The 22,373-nt window shown below is 45.3% G+C and overlaps 1 protein-coding gene across 1 annotated transcript; it reads right to left on the reverse strand.

Annotated features, from left to right (window-relative positions):
• Window positions 1-360: 360 nt before the first annotated feature.
• Window positions 361-21,567, reverse strand: tomm70 (translocase of outer mitochondrial membrane 70). Its single transcript, XM_088608524.1, has 11 exons — window positions 21,219-21,567; window positions 17,247-17,547; window positions 16,046-16,155; window positions 15,450-15,598; window positions 14,403-14,610; window positions 12,117-12,251; window positions 11,561-11,668; window positions 10,850-10,966; window positions 10,156-10,253; window positions 9,669-9,791; window positions 361-7,544 (listed from the first exon to the last, which is right to left on the reverse strand). The coding sequence occupies exons 1-11, from the start codon at window positions 21,468-21,470 to the stop codon at window positions 7,391-7,393; spliced, it is 1,755 nt and encodes a 584-aa protein (XP_088464650.1). The 5' UTR covers window positions 21,471-21,567; the 3' UTR covers window positions 361-7,390.
• Between the last annotated feature and the right edge of the window lie 806 nt (window positions 21,568-22,373).

Consider the following 22,373-nt stretch of genomic DNA (forward strand, 5'->3'; position numbering starts at 1 on the left):
GGTTTCAGGTAGGCCAGACTGCAAAAACCAGAACGGGACTTAAGCAGGACACAGTTAACAGTGCTATTCATAGTCACATAAGACTTGTAAATGCTAAGCAGTTGGGACCAGTTTAATGGAGAACAGTAATTCCTACAACACATTATTCCATTAACATAATGGAGCACTTGTCTGGAAAGTTTGGGCCAGAGGGGAGATCACCACCTACTGGTCCACCAACACCACTTACAGCAGCAGTTTGTCTTCTAGGTCTCCTTCCCCACCAGGACCCACCAGGTTCAGCCTCATCTGGCTTCTGCCATCACATGAGGTGCCGTCATATCTTAATGCCCGACCAACATGAATAAAATTGCACTTAAATTGGTTAACATGTTTTTATTTGGTGAATTTACATTGTTACAACCCATTTACAAAAAAAAAAGAAAGTCCAGATCTTTTAAAATTAGTTCTTCAGTGCAATTCGCAGCAACGGCCCACAGTCCAAGATGAGGAGGAATGACAGAGCGAGTGGGACATGCATTCTTCTTTGGGATCTCCAGACCGAGCGCTTTTTCCTGGCCAAAAAACTAACATAAAACAAAGTAAAAGAGTACAAAAACACCCCTCGATCTCCACAGTAGTGTTCTCAGGTAGGAGCAGGTGTACTGTATATGTACAAACACTGGCAGGTGCACCACATGCATTTAGCCACGTTCGTTTTCCACGATAGAAACATCATCAGTTAGCAGAGCCCATGGAATACACTTTAGAGTCCCCTGCACCCAGCAGGTGCAATATTCCCATAATCGATTACCAGATGAGTGCTTTTGCTTTTTCTTGGCAGTTTTGTGCAGATCTCTCTAATGATCTGTGCCGGAGGATCAGAGGTGGGAATCCTTTAGTTCTCAAGATTACACAGCAAGGAGAGGCAGGTGGTAATATCATTATGAGGGTCAGGCAGTGAACAATGTTTGAGCAGTGGGACCCGTCCAGACCGAAGGCTCATGCTAAAGTGTCAGCAGATGAGCTCTCCAAAAGAGATAAGCCTGTCTGGAGTTAATCTTGGGACCAGCTGCAGCTGTGATGAAGACTGCAAGAAGGAAGACTACATCCTGGCATCCCAACTGCATTCTGGGAACACAGCATCCTTAATGCAAGGATTATGTTACACACAATCACATCTGGCTAGCAAGCAGTTTGGCCACTGGGGCAGCTTCCAGTTCCCAGCGCCTGGGCTCTTGGGGACCTGTGAACAGCTGAACTGTGTATCTTTTGTGGGCTTTCCTTGCTCACTGACGCTTCACTTGAAGGAAAAAAAAGATTCAGTCAGCCCGAGTTGCAGAGTGGAGACCTAAAGCTTCAGCCTCGCAGAGATAAATGCAAACAAAATCCTCAAGAAACAATAACTTTGTGGCCCAAAAATTCAGTTTTAGCAGATTAAGGTAATGTCTCAGTGTAACAATTCAGCTTGAAAAGATTAACGGAAAGCATCTCAGACAGTGAAAACATGGAGAGAGTTTAGTGTGCGCCAAACACATGCAGACAATTTACACAACTACCCACACACAATTACTACACAGGGCTGCTGTCAGCCTGATGACTTCCGAATGGATTCCCATTTTGGTCACTGAAGGAATGATTCACTCGCTGGCCAAATTTTACTACTCAACTAGAACGTGAAAGCTTGATGTTAAAATCACAGACTGTTTCAGGACTATTTTTTTTCCCCTCAAGCTAACAACCTGAAAAAAAGAAGTGGACTGTGTTTAACAGTACAAAAATCTGAAATACTCTTTCCCATGAAATATAGGATTTACTCTAGAAAAACAGCTCGTACAGTGATAAGAACTGGGCAAGGCTCTGGCTCAACTTATACTTAAAAAAAAATAAAGCATTTCAGCAAAAATGCTAAGTTACAATGCCATCAGCCCTTGCTAACAACTGTGAAGCACCGTGGCAGACATGACATGACATTTGGGAGTCTACGCCAACCTCAAAACGCTAACACTTTCACTGGCAGCTGTGCTTCTGCCCGACAATTAGCAAAACAACTCCAACCTCTTACCCAGCAACTACTATGAGCGGCAACTTCTTACTGAAGTTTTTTTTTCTCCCCCACATCGTACCTGGTTAGAAGATGAAAGAAACAAACCTATTTTAACACGGATGGCAGGTAAAAGAGGGGGCAAGTCTGCAGAAGATCTGGTGCCTACATTGAGACAAGCCGTGCAGACCGTGGGCCTGTCAATCTAACGAGAGACAGTACTGCACGGCACCGTTTGGCAGTGGACAAGACGCAGACTCAAGCCTCTGCAGCCTGACTCCCCAGCAAACACCCCAGAAGGGAAACCTACTACAGCTGCCCAGAGAGCCTTTTTTTCACAAGAACTACAACCAGCGCTGGCCATATTCTGGACAAAACCTCCAACACCCTTGACAGTACGGAGAAAGAACATGATCTACGGTTTGCCGTAGCAAACTGAAGGCCCAGTCAGACTGAAGAAACGGATGTACTGTAAGGTAACCAAAGAAGCTGTGGAGCTCAGAGCAGGGCTGTGTGTCAGACTGAGCACTGGGAACCACTGTGTAAGACAGTCCCAGCAACAGCCGAAGCACACAACTGGGGGAGAACTCGGCATGGAACAACCTGGAACTTAAACCACCTAACAAGCTTATACATTCAAGGTATATGCTCAACCTTAAAATTGCTCATTACAGCTTTCTTTCACAAAACTGAGTGCACATTCCTATGTAGTGCACCGTGTCTTTCATAACTGTGTACAGGTGTCGCAGTGCTCTGTGAATCTGAAGATGCCAAAAGAAAAGCATAATGGGCGTCAGCATGAAAGTAGATCTACAACACTGACTAAAACACTAGCATGCTTCACAAGCTTCAGTGACTCTTGCAGCCTGAGCTCATGTATGTTTCGGTTGCGATAATGAGACTAAGAACACAAGACGTCCCCTGGATGGGACAGCAGCCCACTCTAAGTTAACTCTCTACAATCTGTGCAGCAGGTGGACTAGAACAACTGGAGGAAACAGTCTTAAATCAAGGAGAAAACCGAATCTGAATCCACGAGCCTCTTAGCGATCTCATGTTCTAATCACTGCTACCACCAAAACACTAAAAGAGGGGCCAATTTCAGTGTTATGACAACTGGAGTTTGGAACATCAACATCTAGGAGCAGGGCTGGAGGGGCACAGTCTCTGCAGGTTGCGCAGTTGCAGGTACTGGCTTGACTGGACTGCTTTAACGGTGCTCCCCAGTGCTTAAGGCAATTGAAAGAGACTGCACTGGGGTCCCTCCAGGACCAGGACTGGACAGTGCCTATGGGGGTAAAGCACACAGTGAGTGGACCAATTTCCTCTCCAGTGGCTGCAGGTCTGAGAAGCCTCACCTAGTTACCTGGAGCACACTCTGCAATGTGGCAGTGAGGGGCTCTGCTCCTCTTTCCTCCTCTCCAGCAGTTTTAAACACAAGTTACTTTCTTCTACAAAGCTACCGTGCCTAAATTTACTGTATATATATAAAAAAAGGTCTCCCCACTTGCCAATCCCTCAAAACATAAAAATAAAAACATCTGAAGAAAACAAAAAAAAGTAAATGCTAGCTAATGTGGAACTCAGTCATATTTCACTGTAAAATCCAAGGCTTAAAAAAAAGCTGTATAACAGAGCAATCTTACAGAACTATAATTACATTAACATTTATTTATAAAGAGAAAACCCCACACATGCTGTACAGAATAAAAAAAGAAAACTCTAAAAAGTAAAAAAAAAAATATTGTACGGCTTTTCCTCCTCCTTGAAAGATCACACAATTTTCCCAACTGCAGGAAAACGATACATTAAACATTTTTATACGTGTTATTAACAAACTAAAACATGCCTTCCATCTCCCTCTCTGCTGCTTCAGTAGCGCTGAGGGGATACTGGGATGACCGGTCAGGCTGCTGGCCATGGGCACGTCAGGATGACCGCAGGACCTCTTGGCGAGGGCCTTCAGTATCTAAACCGAGGCGGGGCCTCGCTGGCAAGCGATTGGCAAGGTTACTATCCCGGCACCAGCTGGCTGCACGAGGAAACCACATTTTTAGCATCTAAGTACTAAGGAGCTTGGGGTGATTCAATGCAAATTACACAATTAACTGCTTCTCTAGCTGAAGCAGAGCACTTTTTCTTTCCCCGATTTTCACGCCTTTTGATTGCGTTGAAAAACAGCGCCACAAAACGCCACCCCCAGCCGCCCGCCCGGAAAATGGAAAAAAACAAAGGCGTGAGAGCTTTGCGCAGGTCAAGGTCAGCTGGTCTTGAGCAAGCCAGCACTCTCCCCATCCCTCCCTCTCCCCCACCACCGCCCCACTAAGGCTGGGCTGGGGTGAGAGGAGTGGGGGGTAACGGGGTCAGGGCGTGTCTGCTTAGTCTGCATGCAGAAGGAGGGGGGTAAAAGGGCCTGAAGAAGGAGGAAGAGATTCAAAGGAGCACAGCAGCCTCCCGTCCCAATCCCTCTCCCAGCAAGACGGCCAGCCAGCCCTCCGCACCGGTCAGGGAGCAGGACGAGGTTTGTCTTATAGGGGGAGTCAGTGGGGGCTCCAGTTGCTGACCACTAGACAACAGAAAGCAGAGGGGGAGCAGCTACAAGGAGTTAAGTAGAACTCTCTCCCTTCTCAATCTCAAGCTAGTTCTTAATTCTTTCATTTGATCATTTTTCAGGAAAACATTTTTTTTAATAGCGTTCCAAACCACGGTGTACATTACCATCACGTTTACCCCCAAAAAGGTAAGGGGGAGGGGGAGGATCAGGAAACAAAATTCTATATTTGAGGTTAGTGCTGGGATTAAAACAACCTGTAAATACAGCGCCCTTCAAATTTATCCACAACCAGGAAACATTCTTAGCAAAGGAAATCCAGGTGTACACCAAGAATTGTCAACCTTTAGGAATCTAAAGCATAAAAAAGGAAATTTACATTAATGTATAAATAGACTGCTCAAATGTATCCATACCCTGTAAATGTTGAAAACAAATGCTGTATTATTAATTAACCAATATATTTTTTAATCACTTCAAATGTTTCTAAAGCCTCATACATACTACAGAAGCCCCTGGACGTTTTCTTATATCACAATTGATTTAACACAGAAGGAAGCTGTACTGTCTGATATGTCTGAGGATTTGTGGTAAAAGACCTAGCTACAGCTATAAAACAGAATCCATAAGACCTTCCAGCTCCGATGGGCGTAAGAGCTTTTTACTCAAACGTGCATCAGAAAAATGGTGCGGAAGGATAACTCTCAACCGAGACAAACATTCGGAAAGCTATCCAGACCACTGACTCCTACATTGTGTGGCAAGATGAAAGATAAATGGAGCTTGTGGAGAGTCCTGCCAGGAGTACGATCAGTACAGAAAGGTGAAGCTCCTCATCAAAACAGACGTCATCTTTCCCATTACGTTAGTTAGCTACTAGCGACCAAAGGGGCCAGGACAAATTGCCTTTCCCTCTTCTCAAAAACAGAAATGTCTCTGTTCTACTTTAACATACATTTAACATCCCCTTGTCCATGTGTCCTGGTTAGAAATGAGTGAGAAATTACAAAGTTTACCAGGATATTTTAGCCTTCACCTGTATCTGCTACCAAGACACTCAAACTTGGCTACACGCAGAATACACAGCACGCCAATAAACATCAGAGTGGTTGAATAGCACTGGGCTGGAACTTGACATTCTAAAAGGCTATACGAAGGGTTTCTTCAATAGTAGCCAAAAGACAGCTTCTAAAACAGATTGCCAGGGTATGAATAGATCTGACAGGCTCCTGAGCAGCTCAACGAGTAACAGCGCTTGCCCGAATGCAGGTTGAGTCAGTAATCACAGAGTCTCAGTCGTGTTACTATAGCCGACTGAGACTGGGATTCCGCAGGCAGTGTTGTATAGTCGGCTGAGCAGTGCTGAGGTTAGTGGTCTGGGCTCTCTCGGCTTGCGGGCCCTTCTGCAATCAGCACTAAGCCACTTGAGCAAGGATCTGGGAAAAGGACGTTTTAAAAGACAAGTGGCTGGAAGTTGGACAGGTCAGATGAGGCCACCTATCCTTTCTCATTTTCCCCTGTGAGCGGTTTATAAGGTTTGTAACTGCAACTGCCCAAGCTTAACTGTGTCGCTTTATGACATAAAAAATAATTGTTGATTCTCAGCTTATATTAACAAATAGCATCTGGCATTAGAAATCAACCTTTTTGGCAGACATTTTATTCAAACATATATTGAACGGCGTGCATATCTTTTAGTGTTTTATTTATATTAGAAACTACACCCGTATTTTCATGATAAATCAACTTTTTGACTCCGTTTATCAAAGGTTATACATGAATTTGGAACCAACTGTACATTGCAAATAAATTTCTTAGAGGAAAATTGTTTCTTCATTATTAAAGAAACTGACTTATCTAGTTAAATTAAGCTTTCATTATGCTGCACTGCTGCTTTAAATTATTCAATAGGCTGTCCAAAATGACCATTATAATACTGTTGTGTGTGTGACTTGTTTCTTTCAAACAAAAGGTCCAAAGATACACTATCCTAAAATCAATGTTTAAAAATCACTTATATCACAACTTGAAGACAATCTGAGCTCAGATCACTTTAGGCCAGAGAAATTAAGTCTTTCCACACTGACCAAATTACTTACAAAAAAAAAACAATTCAATTTACAATCACTGCAATGGCAGTCTGCTCTGGTAGCCTCTTTCCATCTACTAATTCTTTCATTTGGCTGTTTGTCACCACTGTCACAAAAATATTGAATCTTGTTTCCTGTCCCCTTATAAGGGAAATACATCCAGTTACCTTCCTTCTGAAAACATTCCCTTACGAGGAAGTTCTAAAATGAACAAATAAGGTTTGATACAGTAGCTTTAACACAACGATACATCCCGAAGATGGGCGGATGTCCTGGTTAGTTTTCAGGACACAAGGAAAACGCTTTACAAAAAGCCCCAGTTGTGAGCATGATGGATAATGCGATAATGTTGCGCAGGACCCCAGTATCGCCACCCACAGGAGTTCAGTGATGGAGATATCGCTCACGCGCACACACAGACCCGTCCCAAAGCTGCCTGGTAACAGCACCCCGACAGGGCGACGGTCACCGCTGGCATGGAGGAGGAGAACCCTGAAAGATGGCACTTGGGGATGTCTCGGGGTGTCGCCCCCGTAGAGCCGGCTGCGCTCTTCAGACGCACTGGGGAGCCCACGCGATACAGACATGCACGGTCACAGGACAGCTGTTTCTTTTTTTCTTTCAACATCATTTACAAAAACCACCCCCCCCTCCCCCGAACAAAAACAAGGTATTAGCAGTTATCTGACTGTCGGGCTCAGAGGCCGAGGGGCAGCTGGGTGAGGGTTACAGCGTGGGGGGCTTGAGCCCGTATTTCTTGGCCACCTCTGTCTGGGCGTAGGCAGCGTCGCACAGCGAGTACAGGTGAGCCATCTCCATCTCCGACTTGGCAAGGTTGATGGCGCGGTTGAACATGTCGATGGCTTTGTCAAGGTTGCCCCTGTGAAAACATTCCAAACCGGGTGGCGTCAAACCACGTGCAACACAAGCTATTTACACATAAATTGTAAGAAGAACATCAGAACGGTTTCAAGCAAGAGAAAGCTGTTCAGCCCAGCTAGCTTGTTTGGCAGTTGGCAGCTAATTGTTCCAACTCCTCTCAATTATGAGAAACCAGGATATGAGCTTCACCAACATGGCTGGAAAGCTAGTTCCACACTCCCCCCACCCTTTGGGTAAAGAAGGGACTCTCACTTCTATATAATGTTTGTAGTTCTTACAGATATTTTACAAGTATTTTTTACTTCCAAGTTTACAAGATTTATTTCCCAGACTGACAACATCCAGGATCACATTCTCTCCACCATGCATGTACTACTATACCTCCTCCCTGCTTGCCTACCTTTTCTGGCTCTCCTCTTTCTAGTTTCTCTCAACATGACACCACACACCTTAGTGAACTGGCATTGCATATGAAATCCACCACCTTTAATTGGATTCTTATGGTTTTATTTCAATCTTGTTTTTCTGCCCTGTGATTCTCATCATATATCCTATATAGCCCTATATCCAACCTACCTTATCTTGCAAAACTTGTAGAATGTGCTGTGCCATTTCAATTAAATAACCAACATCTTCAAACCCTTCCAAACTGGTTTCAGACAATCTCAGCACAGAAACTGCCCAAGTTAAATTCACTAATGATCTTCGTACGGCTTCTAATTGTGGTTCCCTGTCTATCCTTATTCTCCTTGACTTTTGACAGACTTTTGACACAGTGCTTTTGACACAGATCACCAAGTCATCTTTCTTGTATTGAGACTGTTTGGAGTTTCTGATATTGCTTTTGAAATGTTTCTACTTGTATCTAACTGTTTATTAATGCCTTATCTTTCTTGAGGGTTTCAGTTGTTAAGTTGGGTTCGTGAAGTCTGGTGTTCCTCAGGACTCAATACTGGGTCCCCTGCTATTCAGCATTTACATGTTCCCACTTGATCAGCTATTAAGATCACATGGTCGGCACAGAAATGATGATTCAGGTGACACTCAAATCTACGTCCATACTAAACCTGACACTGAAGCAGATGTTTCAGATCCTCTGATATTGCATCCCTGACAAACTTCTGGATGATCCAAAATTTCCTTAACGTGAACTGCAACAAAGTCTGAAGTCATGCTTCTCGGTACCTCCCATCAACTTCCTAAAGCCAATGAAGTAACCTTACATATGGATGGCACTACACCTGAATTTAAATCTAAACTGAAGAATGTGAAGGTGATATTTGATGTTATCTGACTAAATTTTATTTTTTATTTTTGTGTGCACAACAGTGGTAATATGATTCAGGTTCTGAACTTGTAACTAGAAGGTGAGGCACCTTGCTGTATCCTTCGACTTCACTAACATGGCAGCAGAAAAATGTCCAATTCTTCCATCTCAGAAATATTGCCGGCTTATGTCCTATGTTTTCTCTCACTATAACAGAAAAGCTGGTTAATACATTTGTCTTTTCTAAAATTGATTACTGCAATGCCCTACCAGCTGGAGTAACAAAATCCACACTAAAAAGAATCTGGCAGCAAGAATCCTGATCAGGTCGCATGCGTCCTTGCACTGGCTTCCTATTAGGATGACTGTAAACCTCAAAATCCTTATGCTCAACTTTAAGGCTCTGCGCGGCTTGGCACCTCAGTACCAATCCGACGTATCTTCCTGCTCCCCACCTTGCGACCTCAATTCATCTGATTCTGGTGTCCTGTTTGTCCTCTGGTGTCTGTCTGCTCCTTGCATCTTCTGCTACATTTCTAATCTCTTGTGTTTCTGTGTGCTAACTTTATCTCCTGTTACCGTTTTAGTTTAACTGTTTTTCCCCCCCACTTTTCCTGTAAAGAGCTTGGAGAAGATACTATTAATGGCGATACATGACAAAGTTTATCATAAAAGAGTCAAAACCCCTCTTGTGAGTTCTCCTTTGTGCCCACCAGGTGGCAGAGTATTACACACTGGTAGCAGTGCATTACATACTGGGATGACACCTTGTCCTGGTTTAAATAGAAAATCCCCCAAAAAACTACATCATCAAAGGTACACACGTGATACATGCAGAGAAGAGACAGCCCTCACCTCTGGACTTCAATGGTCCCCATGGTTTCGTAAGCAAAGTCACACTTGTTGTCGATCTCGATGGCTTTGCTGATGAGCTCCAGGCCTTTGTCAAGGTCCTGCTTCCATTGCAGTTGCAGCAGCCTGAGAAAACAAGGGAGGAGAGTTACGACGCAGGTAGCTTTTACTGCGCATCACCAGCTGAGCAGCACGATCCCTCTCTCTCTGCACCGATCCCTTGCGAATATTGAGACCCAGCTGTAGATCATATCACACACCAAAAGTATAGAGTACCAAAACTCCACAATAAACACCAGAAAACAGCAGCTAAATAGTAAAGGAGCTAGAAGGGTGACACTGCGGGTCAGTACACAACTTGAAGATGGGTCAAAATGTCTGAGAGCTCTGCGTCAGATTTCTTATTGCAAGAGCCTGCCATTCTTCTTCCTCCCACTGGGAACGGGAAAATGTGGGGCTAACATCTGACGGACCTGAGGTGTGGGCTCACCCTTTGTGGACATATGTGGTGGCGTTGTCGGGTTCCAGTTCGATACACTTGTCATACATTTCATCTGCTTTTCCAAACTGCTGCTGATCCGTCAGAGCCTAGGGGCCACAGAAAGAAGGATTTATTTCATCTTTAGTGTTGGGTGCATTGAAGTCTCCTAAAAGCATGTTACAGTTACTATTTATATGACACGAATTCAGCGGAAAGCAGTCAGTAAATTCCACGAATGTCGCTTTCAGCGGGAGCTTATGCAATGTTCAATGTAAAGTTTTGTGCAATTTAAAGTGGACAAATCCGATGTCTGGTGGTGGGTAGTGAGATATGAGGAAAAACACCTGAAGAAATGGCGCCAATGAATTTGAAATATTGTTACTCCATGTGCCTATAAAAAATTCCACAACACACGCATGCACACAAGATATGCAGCGACTGAAAGTCTGCAGAGCGAAAATCGGAAACAACCGACAGCTCTAAACTGGGAGTCTGACTTCCATCTCTACAGACGCATTATTAGTGAGCTGCCCAGGAAGTGTCCATGCAGAGAGATGTGCAGATAGGTGTCCAGGCAGCTATGGAAACACTGCGACGTGCAGATAGGCGCGCAGGCCCGTGTAAAGACGCTGTGATACCGAGCTAGCTACGCAGACAGAGCGGCATGCAGGCAAGCACATGACAAGGTGTGCCGACAGCCTACCTGTGCATACAGAGCATAGCCCTCAGCACACTTGGGGAACCTCCTGATGACATCTTCAAAGCCATTCATGGCCGTCTGCACCTGTGAGGGGTTGTTTCCAGTGTAAGCCTTTCGATACTGGGAAACAGGACAGAAGAGCAATTATTAACCAAGAAGTCCTTTGTTCCGCAAAACATAAACCCACTCTCAACTGCTTCTGACCGATCACCACAACAGGCAAGATAACTGCACACCCTGCTACTGTGCAATCACGACATCAGGTGAGATAACTATACATTTCTGGAGTGGACTTTCTGGACTCAAAACATCCTTCAATAGTGTCATTCTGCAAGACATTTTCTGCCGTGAACCAGAGCCTGCTGGAACAGTGCTGAGAGAGCTAACCTGCAGCTCCACTGAGCAACAAATCTGATCGTTAAATGGGGCAGAAGGGAGAGCAAATTCAGTTCTCAATTAGTGTAATACATATGGACGTATTTCTTTTGGAGAATTATAGTACCCTGAAACTATTCTGTAGAAACAGCCACAACTCAGCAGAGGTATATTGTTTCTAAAACAAAAACAACTACTTGTTTTAACAACTCGTCTCCATTAAAATGTTCACAGAAACAAATGTAATAAAATTAAGTGGATCAACAAGCCCCCCATCCTGACATGAGATACCCGTGACTGTGCTGTGTGGCCGGCAGCACTGCTAGGGTCCAAACTCACCAGTGCAAAACACTTCTGAGCCTGAGCCAGCGCCGAGTCGGGCCGTAGGCGGATACACTCGTCAAAGTCCTCCACCGCCTCCTCCACCTGGTCCAGCAGGATCTTCAACTGGGGAGACGCACTCACAGGGGTCAGACTCACACACAGGGGGCAGCGGTGGGATACTCTTTCACAACTGAATCTTTACTCTATTCCATTACGTGCACCTCAATATTCATCTTCATGAAGTTAGAAATTAGTATTACTTATCACCTCAGAATCACAAGTAAGGGTAAGTCACCCCAAAACAGTAGTGCTCCCTATTTCCCTGCATTACATTTAAGCCCAAAGTATTAAACACATCCGCCTTCTGCCAATTAAAAACACAAAATACAGCAGATTATAGCCTTTCTCTGTGAAAAAGTCTCTTTTTTCCCTGAACAGAACCACAGTGAGAGGTGAAGTAAAGAGCTGATCAGTCAGCAGGAAATGTAGCAGCAGCGAGAGCAAAAGGCAGGGCTGAACAGTTACAGGTGCGTGATGGCCGCAGGTGTCGATCAGCATGGGCTGGGCCTACCTGTCCCCGGTGGTGGTAGACGTCAGCGTTGGGCGGGTCGATCTCGGCCGCCGTGTTGAAGTCCTGTGTGGACAGCTGGGGCTGCTGCTGCTGCATGTACATGCTGCCGCGCTTGATCAGGGCGTTGGCCCGCAGCTGTCCGGCAGAGAGAGGGGGAGAGAAGGGGAAATGCATCAGGGCGAAGGGATCCAACAAGTTGCAGAGCAAAAGCGAAGTCTGGAAGTGAGTTTATTTGATTGGCCACCTAGACAGCAGAACAAACCAATCGACTCTAAAATACAGTCATTTTCAAGGACTTTTTATAACCCAAGCACAGCCATGACCAACCTCATTTTGTTACCAGAAATGTCACGGTTAGGACAAAGACATAACATATATTTAAACACAGGAAATAAAAGGGAATACATGTGGTGCAGGATTTTTTTTAACAGCTTATCAAGAATTTTACCAAATGTCTGCAACTTTCTCCAGTCTCAGGTTTCAGACGTCACCCAAAATCAGTTTCCTAAAGCTGGGGAACGCATGTTAGCTACTGATCAATGCAAACCATTTTAACTAAGTGTGTCACTTTTTCAGGGTGTCAACATTATCTACGACGTTATCTACTGTATATACATCCAACCAAACCTGACACTGATGTGGCTATCTCTATTCTATCCAATTGCATCTCTGACATAAAAATGTGGATGACTCAAAACTTACTTCATCTTAACTGTGACAAGACTGAAGTCATGCTTATTGGCACCCCCCATCATCTTCGTAAAGCCAGCCCTATAACCCTATCTGTAGATGGTTCTGTACTTGAGCTTCAATCTAAATTGAAAAACCTTGGGGTTCTATTCGAGTCTGGCTTAACATTCGACCCAGTATGTGCAGCATACTGTCAAAACATATTTTTTTCACCTCAGAAATATCGCTAGACTACGCCCTGTGCTATCACTAACTGTGGCTGAAAAGCTGATCAACACATTTGTGTTCTCTCGAATTGACTACTGTAATGCTCTAATCACTGGGGTATCTAAATCTACTTTGAACAAACTGCAGTATGTCCAAAATTCAGCACCCAGAATCCTGACCAGGTCTAGTGCAAATGATCACATTACTCCTATCCTGGAGTCCTTGCACTGGCTTCCGGTCAAATTCCATGTGGACTTTAAAATCCTCATGCTCACCTATAAGGCTCTGCATGGCTTGGCACCTCAGTACCTTTCTGAACTATTATTGCCCTAGTCCCAACCTCGCAACCTTCGCTCTTCTAATTCTGCCCTCCTTACTGTCCCCCTAGCCCGTCTACATTGTATAGGTGACAGGGCCTTCTCTTGTTGTGCCCCCAAGCTCTGGAGCTCTCTACCCAAAAATATCAGAGAGTCACCTTCTCTAAACTCCTTCAAATCCAGACTCAAAACCCTCTTCTTTAGAAAAGCCTTTACTTAACTGGTTCCATTCTTCACCCCTCTGCTTTTCTTAGTACCACCATCCACGGTCTCCTCTATATATTGTAATTGTGTTTTATCTTGTGTATTCTTTTTATTTATTGTTGTTCTCGTTCTGTAAAGCGCTTTGAGAAGCCACCTTTAAAGGCGCTATATAAAATAAAGTTTATTATTATTATCTAGTCTTTAAAGGCCTGTGGCTGAGCCAGACATAACATGAAAGGCTATGATGAGAACTAAAAACTTCACTATCACAAGGTGTTGAATCAATATGAAATAACAAATGTTTCCTTTAAGTTATGTTGCCTTCCACCACCCTCTCTTCTAAAAAAAATGGGTGCTGTCAACCCCTGTTGGCGTGGGACGTGTTTGGGACATTATCAGTACGAGCAAGCGCCCAGTGAAACACTCCATGCTCTAAACACGCCATAACTGTCAAAACATTCCTGTTGGGGGGGTATACGTCTCTTTCTGACCTACTGTTTTTCCCCACATGGCTGGCTACCTTGTTACACTGATACCACACAGTTCTCACTCTATTGACAACTGCATAGAAAAAAGACCAAGACTTACAAAAGCAAACCGTGATCCACTGAGTTTATTTTACGCGAGTTAATATAGGCACGTGTAAAAAAAGTCAAGCGCAGTAAGATCCGTCTGCCCGAACACTTTTATGGCCAGATCAGCACTGCACTGTTGAAGTGATGGAATGAGATCACCTGGAGAGGGCAGCTCATTTCACCACAGGACAGCCATGCCTCCTGCCCTGCCAGCAACCCAGCTGGACAAGGCATGGGCCTCGTGCGCACAACCCTCCCCCGATGGACGAGCCACAACATGGCTCCCGCGGTACCTTGACGTTGGCGTCCTCCATGTTGATGACCTGGTCGAGGTCCGGCCGTGCGGCGGCGGCGTTGCCGATCAGCAGGTAGAAGGTGGCGCGCAGCAGCAGCGCCTCGGCCAGGTGCTTGCCCCGGGACTCCACCTCCTTGGTGCACTCGCTGATGATCTTGTCATAGTTCTCCTCGGCCATGTACTGCTTGGCCTTCAGGTACCCAGAGCTGGGGAGAGGAGACAGTGAGCTACTCAAACCACTCTCGCAGCGGTTGCAGTGCAAAAAAAATCAAATTATAGCAGGTTACAAATGGGAGGAGGATTGGTAGGTAGGAGCTAATTGATCCTACAGCTGTTTCTTGAAAGGAGCCAGGGTATCAGCTTCAATAACATGGCTGGGTAGCTTGCCCGACAGCCCCGCAGGCTTTTCAATAAAGAAGTGCATCTTGTTTTTAATGCACTTCTATGTAGATTCCACTTGTGTTCTCTCATTTGTGTGTTCATTCTGGAGATATCTCCTAGATTCACTTTGTCAGCACCTTTGAGGAGTGTGAATACTTCAGTACCCGACATCCCGCAGTCTTTAGAAAGCACAGAAATGCATTAGGCTATTCTCCTCTTTTTACAGGTTAACATGCACTATAGATAAAGGATTTGACAGTATTTTGACATTTGCACTGCTCTCTCTCATCCATTCATCTTCTTCCCACTTTTTTCAATTCAAGGTCACAGGGAAGCCAGAGCAACAGGCGCAAGACAGGATACACCCTGGCCAGGATGCCAGTCCACTGCACGGCACACACAAGTACTCACTGCAGGGCCAGTATATCCAGAAGCTAAATTAACCTACCAGCATGTCTTTGGACAGTGGGAGGAAACTGGAGCACCAAGGGGAAACCCATGAAAAAACAGGGAGAACAAACAAACTTGCAGATAGCATCATAGCCCATAATTTATCCCAGGGCCCTGGATAACCACTGCTCCACTGTGCTGCCTCCCTCTCTCTATAGGTGCTACTAAATTTAACTCTCAGAGCTCCCCTCCCTTACTCCCCCACATCCCTGACCTCTCGGTGACCTCAGCGGCCTCTCCCTCCTTGTCCTTGTCCTCATCTTTCTTCTCGCCCTTCTGCAGGGGCTGGGAGATGATGTCATCGGTGAAGGAGCCAAAGTAGGACTTGATGAACTGTGGGGATGGCATGAGGGGCTCGCGGTTCTGCAGAGGAAGCAGGAGAGGGGGGGGGGCAATTCAGACAGGAAATAGCTCTTCAGATTTCCATGTCAGGTTTTTCTTCAATTTTTTGATTACAGATTATTTCTTTACAGAACACACTGGAAAATGTGAGGACTGCTATTAAATTTTGCTTATTTTTTCTTGTCTTCAAGGGGGCACAAATAGACTCCAATAATAGCTTTACAATAGTTTTCTAAAAGATCTGCAGCGCACACAGTCCGCGGGCAAAACTTGGACACAGATACATGAGAACACCAAGTGAGGGGAGGCCAATCAGTCCATCTAGCCTGTTTGACAGACGGTTTGATGGCGGGAATGGATTAAAGGATCTCAACCAGATAGTTCTTGAATGAAGCCAGGATATTGGCTACTACAACATGGCTGGGCAGCTTGTCCCATAAGGCTGCACTGAGGGACACACACACACACCTTGAACTTTTCTTTCGCTTTCTCCTTCCCCAGCATCTTCAAGACCCGGTCTGCCAGCAGCATGCTTTGTTGGTTCTGGAAGGCCTCGAGTATGCACACGGCTGTTACGTCTGGGGAGAGCACAAGAACAGGGTGAGAGTCCAGCCCAGCACATGGCGGCCAGTCAAATGATCTAAAGGACAAAAAGGAATCTTTGAGGACACCTTACATAACCCCCACAGAAGCATTACCGAAGGATAGGGAGAAAATGGAGGAAATGCCAAGGACTTGTTTTTGTCAGCAGTAATAAAAAGACTGCTGCAGTTAGTGCTGTGGCTGCGTCATTATTGCGACTGTCATTGCATCATTCCCATTTCTATCTTTTCATGCATATGTTTTACTGTAAACATGTTTAATGCCTTTCAGCTGACAAGCAATGATGGCTGCTTTGGCCAACCTAGTAACTGGTAAGGCCAACAAAGCACGTGTAGCCCCAGGCCTGTGTGGCAGTAGATCAGAGGCCCTGCAGGTTATCCCTGAACAGGAGGAACCAGCTCCCCAGCTTTGCAGCTGTTTCTGCTGTCAAAGGACTGTTAATCTTAGTGACAGAGTATTGCTGAAATGTCTCCAAAGCTATATTCTCCTTTCTCCGTGGACCAATGTCAACAAAGAATGCAACAAAGCTGCTGCACCCCCTCTCTACTCTAAACCCGTCTTAAACTTAATGCACAGTATCTGAAACACACAAACCCACAGAAAAGCAGAGGAAATTACCATCCCCTGTACAGTGAAATATGCCTCATGTGCACAGGGGTGTAACAATGCATCTAAGGAATTAAAAATCCATCACCTGAAGCAGGATAACATGTACACTTTTTAAACGATCAATACACATTTGCTACATGTTGTGTCTGGGTTCACAGTAAAACAATGTGACGAACAATGACTGTGTTTGATCCACTCCAGGTTTCCAGGAGTGCAGTCCCTTGGGTTTGTTTTTCACCTTTTGTTCCTTTATTTTCATCTCATTTGCAGGAAGGAGCATGCACCAGCAGTGACATCCAGTTCTGCTTCCTTGGATCAGTACAGTGTGCCTGAGAGCCCTGGAAAGGTTTCGGGACCTGCTTTCGGATTTGCACATCGGCCCATCAAAGGCAGGGGGTAGGAAGGAGCAGAGAGCCGAGCAGCCCGGTTGCAGAGACGCTACGCAGCCAAGACTCACCTTCCAGGCACTCCTTCCTGTTGTCCAGCTTCTCCTGGGCCTTGGCCCTGCGGAACAGGGCCTTGATGTAGCGCGGGTTCAGCTCCACAGCCTGCGAGCAGTCCTGCACGACCTCCGCCCACTTCATCTGCTGCTCGAAGGCGGCAGCGCGGTTCTGGTAGAAGGTGGAGAGGTCTCCCTTCTGCTCCTTGGGACACAGGCTGATGGCCTCCGTGTAGCACTGGATGGCCTGCTCATACTTGCCTGCCTTGAAGTACTTGTTGCCCCTGGTCTTGGCAGCTTGGGCCCGATCCAGGGGGCTCTGTGGGGGGAGAAAACAGTCCGTCAGACGAGAGATCCACATGAGTCCACCATCACCCATCAAGAACTGAGGAGTCACGCCTGGACTCAGGAAGTGTCCTGAGATGATTAGCAATCAGAACAGGCATTAGTTAGTAGACTCTGAGAACTCGTAACTTAATATTATTTACACATTCAAATATAATAATATTGATTCTTGTTTTGTTTTATATGTAGAAAAAGCCAACACAAAAGCTCAAGGCTTGGTCTGTCATCCCGTATGTTTCTTAAAAAATGAATATTGTGTAACAGACAGAACGGCATCAGAATTGGAGATACAAACGCAAAGTATTTCGAATGCTGTTGGTTTCCCTGATTGTTGGAAATTGTACTTAATTACAAGCGGGATAAATGTATAAGCCATTATTTGCATATGAAACGACGGGTCCCACTTTAATGTGTTTTTCTCCGTGATGAGATTCAGTTCAATGAATTTGGCCAAAACAAATAATCCACTTAACCGCCTGAAGCTGTTGGCTCTGCTTGCAGTTGGTGCCCTTTTAAACCTGGACAATCATACAAGTGTTCTGTGGATGGCCCGCAGCTGGGACAGTCCTTGATTCAGCTCCAGTGCCTTTTCAATTCTTAAACACAGCACATCTCATAGCAACAACCTGGCAGCAAAAAAAACCAGCCCATAAAACCATCGTCTTTGAGGAGTACACTGACCTTGTTTAAATATAAATGTGGAATTAATATAAGCTTACTGTACTTACACTTTAAGAAAAGGGAGATAATATACAATGGTACTGAGCAGCAGCTGCAGCTTAAAAACTGCCTGTCATGTGCAGTTAATTACACATCGGGCAGAGTTTTCAGCTCCATCAAGTCTTTTTTTTTTACCAAACTACTTTTGATAAAGAAGAGGATTTTTAGACACTCCATCCTCCTGATAACATGGAAAAAAGCAATGTACCTCCTATCCAGGGATACTTAGAGCAATGAGACTGCACCCCCAAAATCTCATGCTCTGAGATGCACAGGTGCAAACGACAGGCCCCCCAGCACCCCATCAGCAAGGAACGTAGCACCCACAGCTCCCTAGAGTACGCCTCACCCTACACACCCTTCTGCCCAGATGCCACAACTGCAGAACTGGTGTATAGCCCACTAGCAAAGTGGAGGGGTTGCTCCAGCTCCTAAGGGCTCTTCTGTAGCTCTGGCTGTAGTCGACTGCAGCACTCTTCAAATCCATATTTGCTGCCCTGATCCTGGCAATATTGAGACTCCAGTCTGTACACTTCCTCAATGTCAGTTTCACACTGTGACCTTAATTTGAAAAGACATCCCATTCACAGTTCTGCAAAAACTATTGCTTCCTCTCTCTACAGAAACACATTTGTAATACATGCACATTAATAGAAAATCACAACTCCCTCTCCGAACAAACATCTCCTGACGTTTTCAATCGCACTACAGATCAAAGGGCTTCTCGATGAACTACGACTGACAGCTCTGGTCAATCATGCTGGTGATCGAGCCCCCTAATTTTGTTACAAGCCACATGTTGTACCAAGCAAGAGCTCCCCCATCAACTCCACACACACCCACGATAAGGGCTGTTAGACACAGTAACTTGGAGTAGAATCATTACAAGAATGCCTCGGTGAACCACGGCTGTTTGAGAAATCCAGAGACTAATCCTGAGACGGTTCAGCCTTCAGCCTGTTTTGGCATCGTTTCTGTAAGTTCAGCTACTCTTGTGCCCCAGTGATTCAGACACCCTGGACATTTGGAGTCCATTCCCTGCGGTCTCCGTAGTACCACCAGAGGCTCTTACAACTCTGCATAAATTAGTGCAAACAAATGTGGTATCTAGAGCACTGCGGCTGTAAAGCTCATCACATTATAGAATAATCACTGTAATCCTGTCTACCCCCACTGTGTCTCTGCTCTCTCACTGTGAGGAGAGTAACTGATAGGATCAGCCAATTACTGAGGATTCACCAGCCGTGAGCAAAACGGTAGAGATCTGTGTTCCCCCATTGCACTTATTCACAACCAGAGCTTGCAAGTATCTCAGGAGTGGCACCTCCCAACAGCTTTCACAAAGGATCGCACAGACGGCTGGGTGTCACAGACACACAAGCAATGCCCCCACATTGCTCGCAGCCCCCCCTCACTCTTTCTCCCCTGAAAGAAACGACAATTGCAGGCACTGGCACTATAGGACAACACTTCTGCTCTGCTAGAGGAAGAAACAGAAGTGTCAACTTCCCCTTGTGAAGACGATTCCCACTGTGAAGGCTCAATTTGCAATTTTTTTTTGACTAGACACTATAAAAGGATTCCAGCAACCCTCCCCAAGATGCACACAAACGTCAAAATACAGCAGGCACATGTCCTCCTGTGAATCGCACTGTAGACACCCAAATCACACCCACTTTCACATTGCCAGAGCACCTCTGAACTCTGCCCCAGGCTGTGCCTACACCGAGTTTCAGCGCAAGAGGCACACAACGGTGCATAATCACAGGTTCAGTCACCTCTACATGCAGCACTTCTATTTGTCGTGTCTTACGATAAATAGACAGAAATGCACAATCTGCATGCAGGAGGGCTTTGAAAGAATAAACTGGTTCTCAATCTTTTCCAGAAGCAGAATGCAAATCAAGTCTTCAACTGCACAGCCAGAAGCTTGGTAAATTTTTGGAATGCTGCACAGAACGCAAGGCCTAGTTTAAGATTAAAGATTGGATATTGTACATCTACACAGACGCACACAGCAGGAAAACAGCTCTTCTCTGCGATATCTTACCAACTCTGGCCTTCATGATGCCAGAAATGGACATAACTGCTATGCAATGGGAGTCTTTTTTTCTTGCTATGTGAAGGAGAAGCTTTTTTTGGAAAGTAAAACAAGGTTCAAATGATGGCTCCTATCTTTCTCGCTCCCAGCAGCTGTCAAGTTCTGGTGCTCTGCAAAGATTTCCACTTCATTTCAGGATCGGCTTTGCTCTCTGCCGCCGTGAATTACCTGAACAAAATGATTCGACCCTACGTTCAGGGGACTTTCAAACGAAGCTCCTTCGTACCGTGTAGCAGCAGGTACATCGTCGGTCGTGAGAATATTTTCATTTTTTTCATCCGAATAAAAACAGGTTTCCCAGCATTCCAAGTAATTTTGACAATCCCATGCTGAAAAAGGGGAGCTTTTTTAATCGACATAAAATAAAGCTCACGTTCAGGATTTATTTTAGGGGTAGAAACACGTCAAATAGGTTTTTCATGTAGCAGGAGGTTCCACGGGTAAATCAGAGATCAATAAAACCATGTATCACAAAATAACTGTTGCGCCGGCTGCCAATGCGTGTTGATAGACACGGCACCCCAGAGACACCCACATCTCTCGCGACACATGGCTTGTTAAAAAGCACACGCTGTCCACCTCCGCCACTCCCAGTTTCAGTCACCGATTCGGCCAAAAATACACCAAGACGACAGCCCCAGAGCAAAAAAACAGCAAGCACACAAGAGCACAGGTCGGACGTCAACCCATGCAGGCAGGCATGTGTCCTTGAACGATCTTTGCAAAAGAAGGGTGCCCCAATCATCGCTGCAAGACGGACCCCATCACGCCGCAGGGGCGGGAGGGGCGCGGGAATTGGGGAACCCCTGTTCCGGCCAACCTACCAGGTCCTCTTGCTCTTGTCCGGCTCGGTTCGCTGCGCCGTCCTGCTCAGGCCGGCCCGTGACGGGGCTGGCGCTGCCTTCTGGAGTTGTCCTCTCCCCGTTGCGCTTGCCCTGGTTCACCTTCCTCCGGGTGCGATTCCACAGATACACGGCCCCAACCCCCAGCACAATGGGGGCCCCGACCAGGAGCGCCAGCTGCCACCGGGGCAGACCACTGCCAGACTGCGGCTCGACAGGCTTTGAGGCCGCCATCGTTTACCAAGCAACAAGCAACAAGCCACAAGCAAGCACTGCACCTCTTACCCTAGCAGATCAGAGCTGGACTCCTCTGCATCATGGGATACTGGCGGGGACCGTGCAACCCAATCCGGGGCAACAGTGATTGAGTTACGTCATTTCCGCTCTTACCCCAGTTCCAGAAGGGACATGCGCAGTTCAGGCTGGGAAGTGGTTGTGTATGCTGAGGAGGTTTTTTATTTTTCTCTGTTGTTTGGAATTTATATATTATCACAACAACTGTATATGTACAATGCATGATATATGTATATATTTATCAATGTATAATAAAGGGTTATACTCTGAATATACGATCTTCGGGGTACATAATACAGTTGTATTTTACAAAAAAAGACTGAATGAGGTAAAGGTACTCACAGCTTTCATATTCTCACATTTAGATAGTCTGGTCTCTATTTCATATTGTTTAAATGTGTCTCTTCCCAGACCATTTCATTTTATGTGTATAATATCGAGCATTTATTAAGTCAATGACAATTGTTTTGTATTTTTTTCGGTGGGATTAAAAGTAACATAACATCTATTTCCCTGAAATGTCAAAGTTCAAACCCAAGTGAGGGTCTTGAGTAATGGGACCCATCCTGGGAGGCTGACGGAGAAGAAGTCATTTAGACGAATAGCATTTTATGTGTCTCTAATCCAGACTGCAGTTACGCACATAATTGTATCTTTCTTTTTTCCTGTGTTCAAGTTTCACCGACACTTTTGTGTTTTTTATTGTATTACGTGCTATATACAGGGTGCCTGTCGCACGGTTTTTAAAACGTTTGTGGAGTTTCAGTGGGAGATTCAGAGCGGATGTCAATTACTGTATACCCTCAGAAGTAATTAAAATAATTTGCAGTTGTGTGTCAAAGT

Source organism: Lepisosteus platostomus, chromosome 2 (genome assembly GCF_059453375.1).
Source record: "Lepisosteus platostomus isolate fLepPlt1 chromosome 2, fLepPlt1.hap1, whole genome shotgun sequence".
NCBI classification, from domain to species: domain Eukaryota; kingdom Metazoa; phylum Chordata; class Actinopteri; order Semionotiformes; family Lepisosteidae; genus Lepisosteus; species Lepisosteus platostomus.

What these genes read in the sequence shown, in the direction of transcription:
- tomm70 (XM_088608524.1), bottom strand. Translation starts at nt 21,470, where the DNA reads ATGGCGGCCTCAAAGCCTGTCGAGCCGCAGTCTGGCAGTGGTCTGCCC. An exon ending in GCCGCTGAGGTCACCGAGAG is followed by an intron (nt 14,611 to 15,449) that starts GTCAGGGATGTG and finishes TCCTCTCCCCAG; the next exon opens with CTCTGGGTACCTGAAGGCCA. An exon ending in ACCACATATGTCCACAAAGG is followed by an intron (nt 9,792 to 10,155) that starts GTGAGCCCACAC and finishes TTGTTTTCTCAG; the next exon opens with GCTGCTGCAACTGCAATGGA.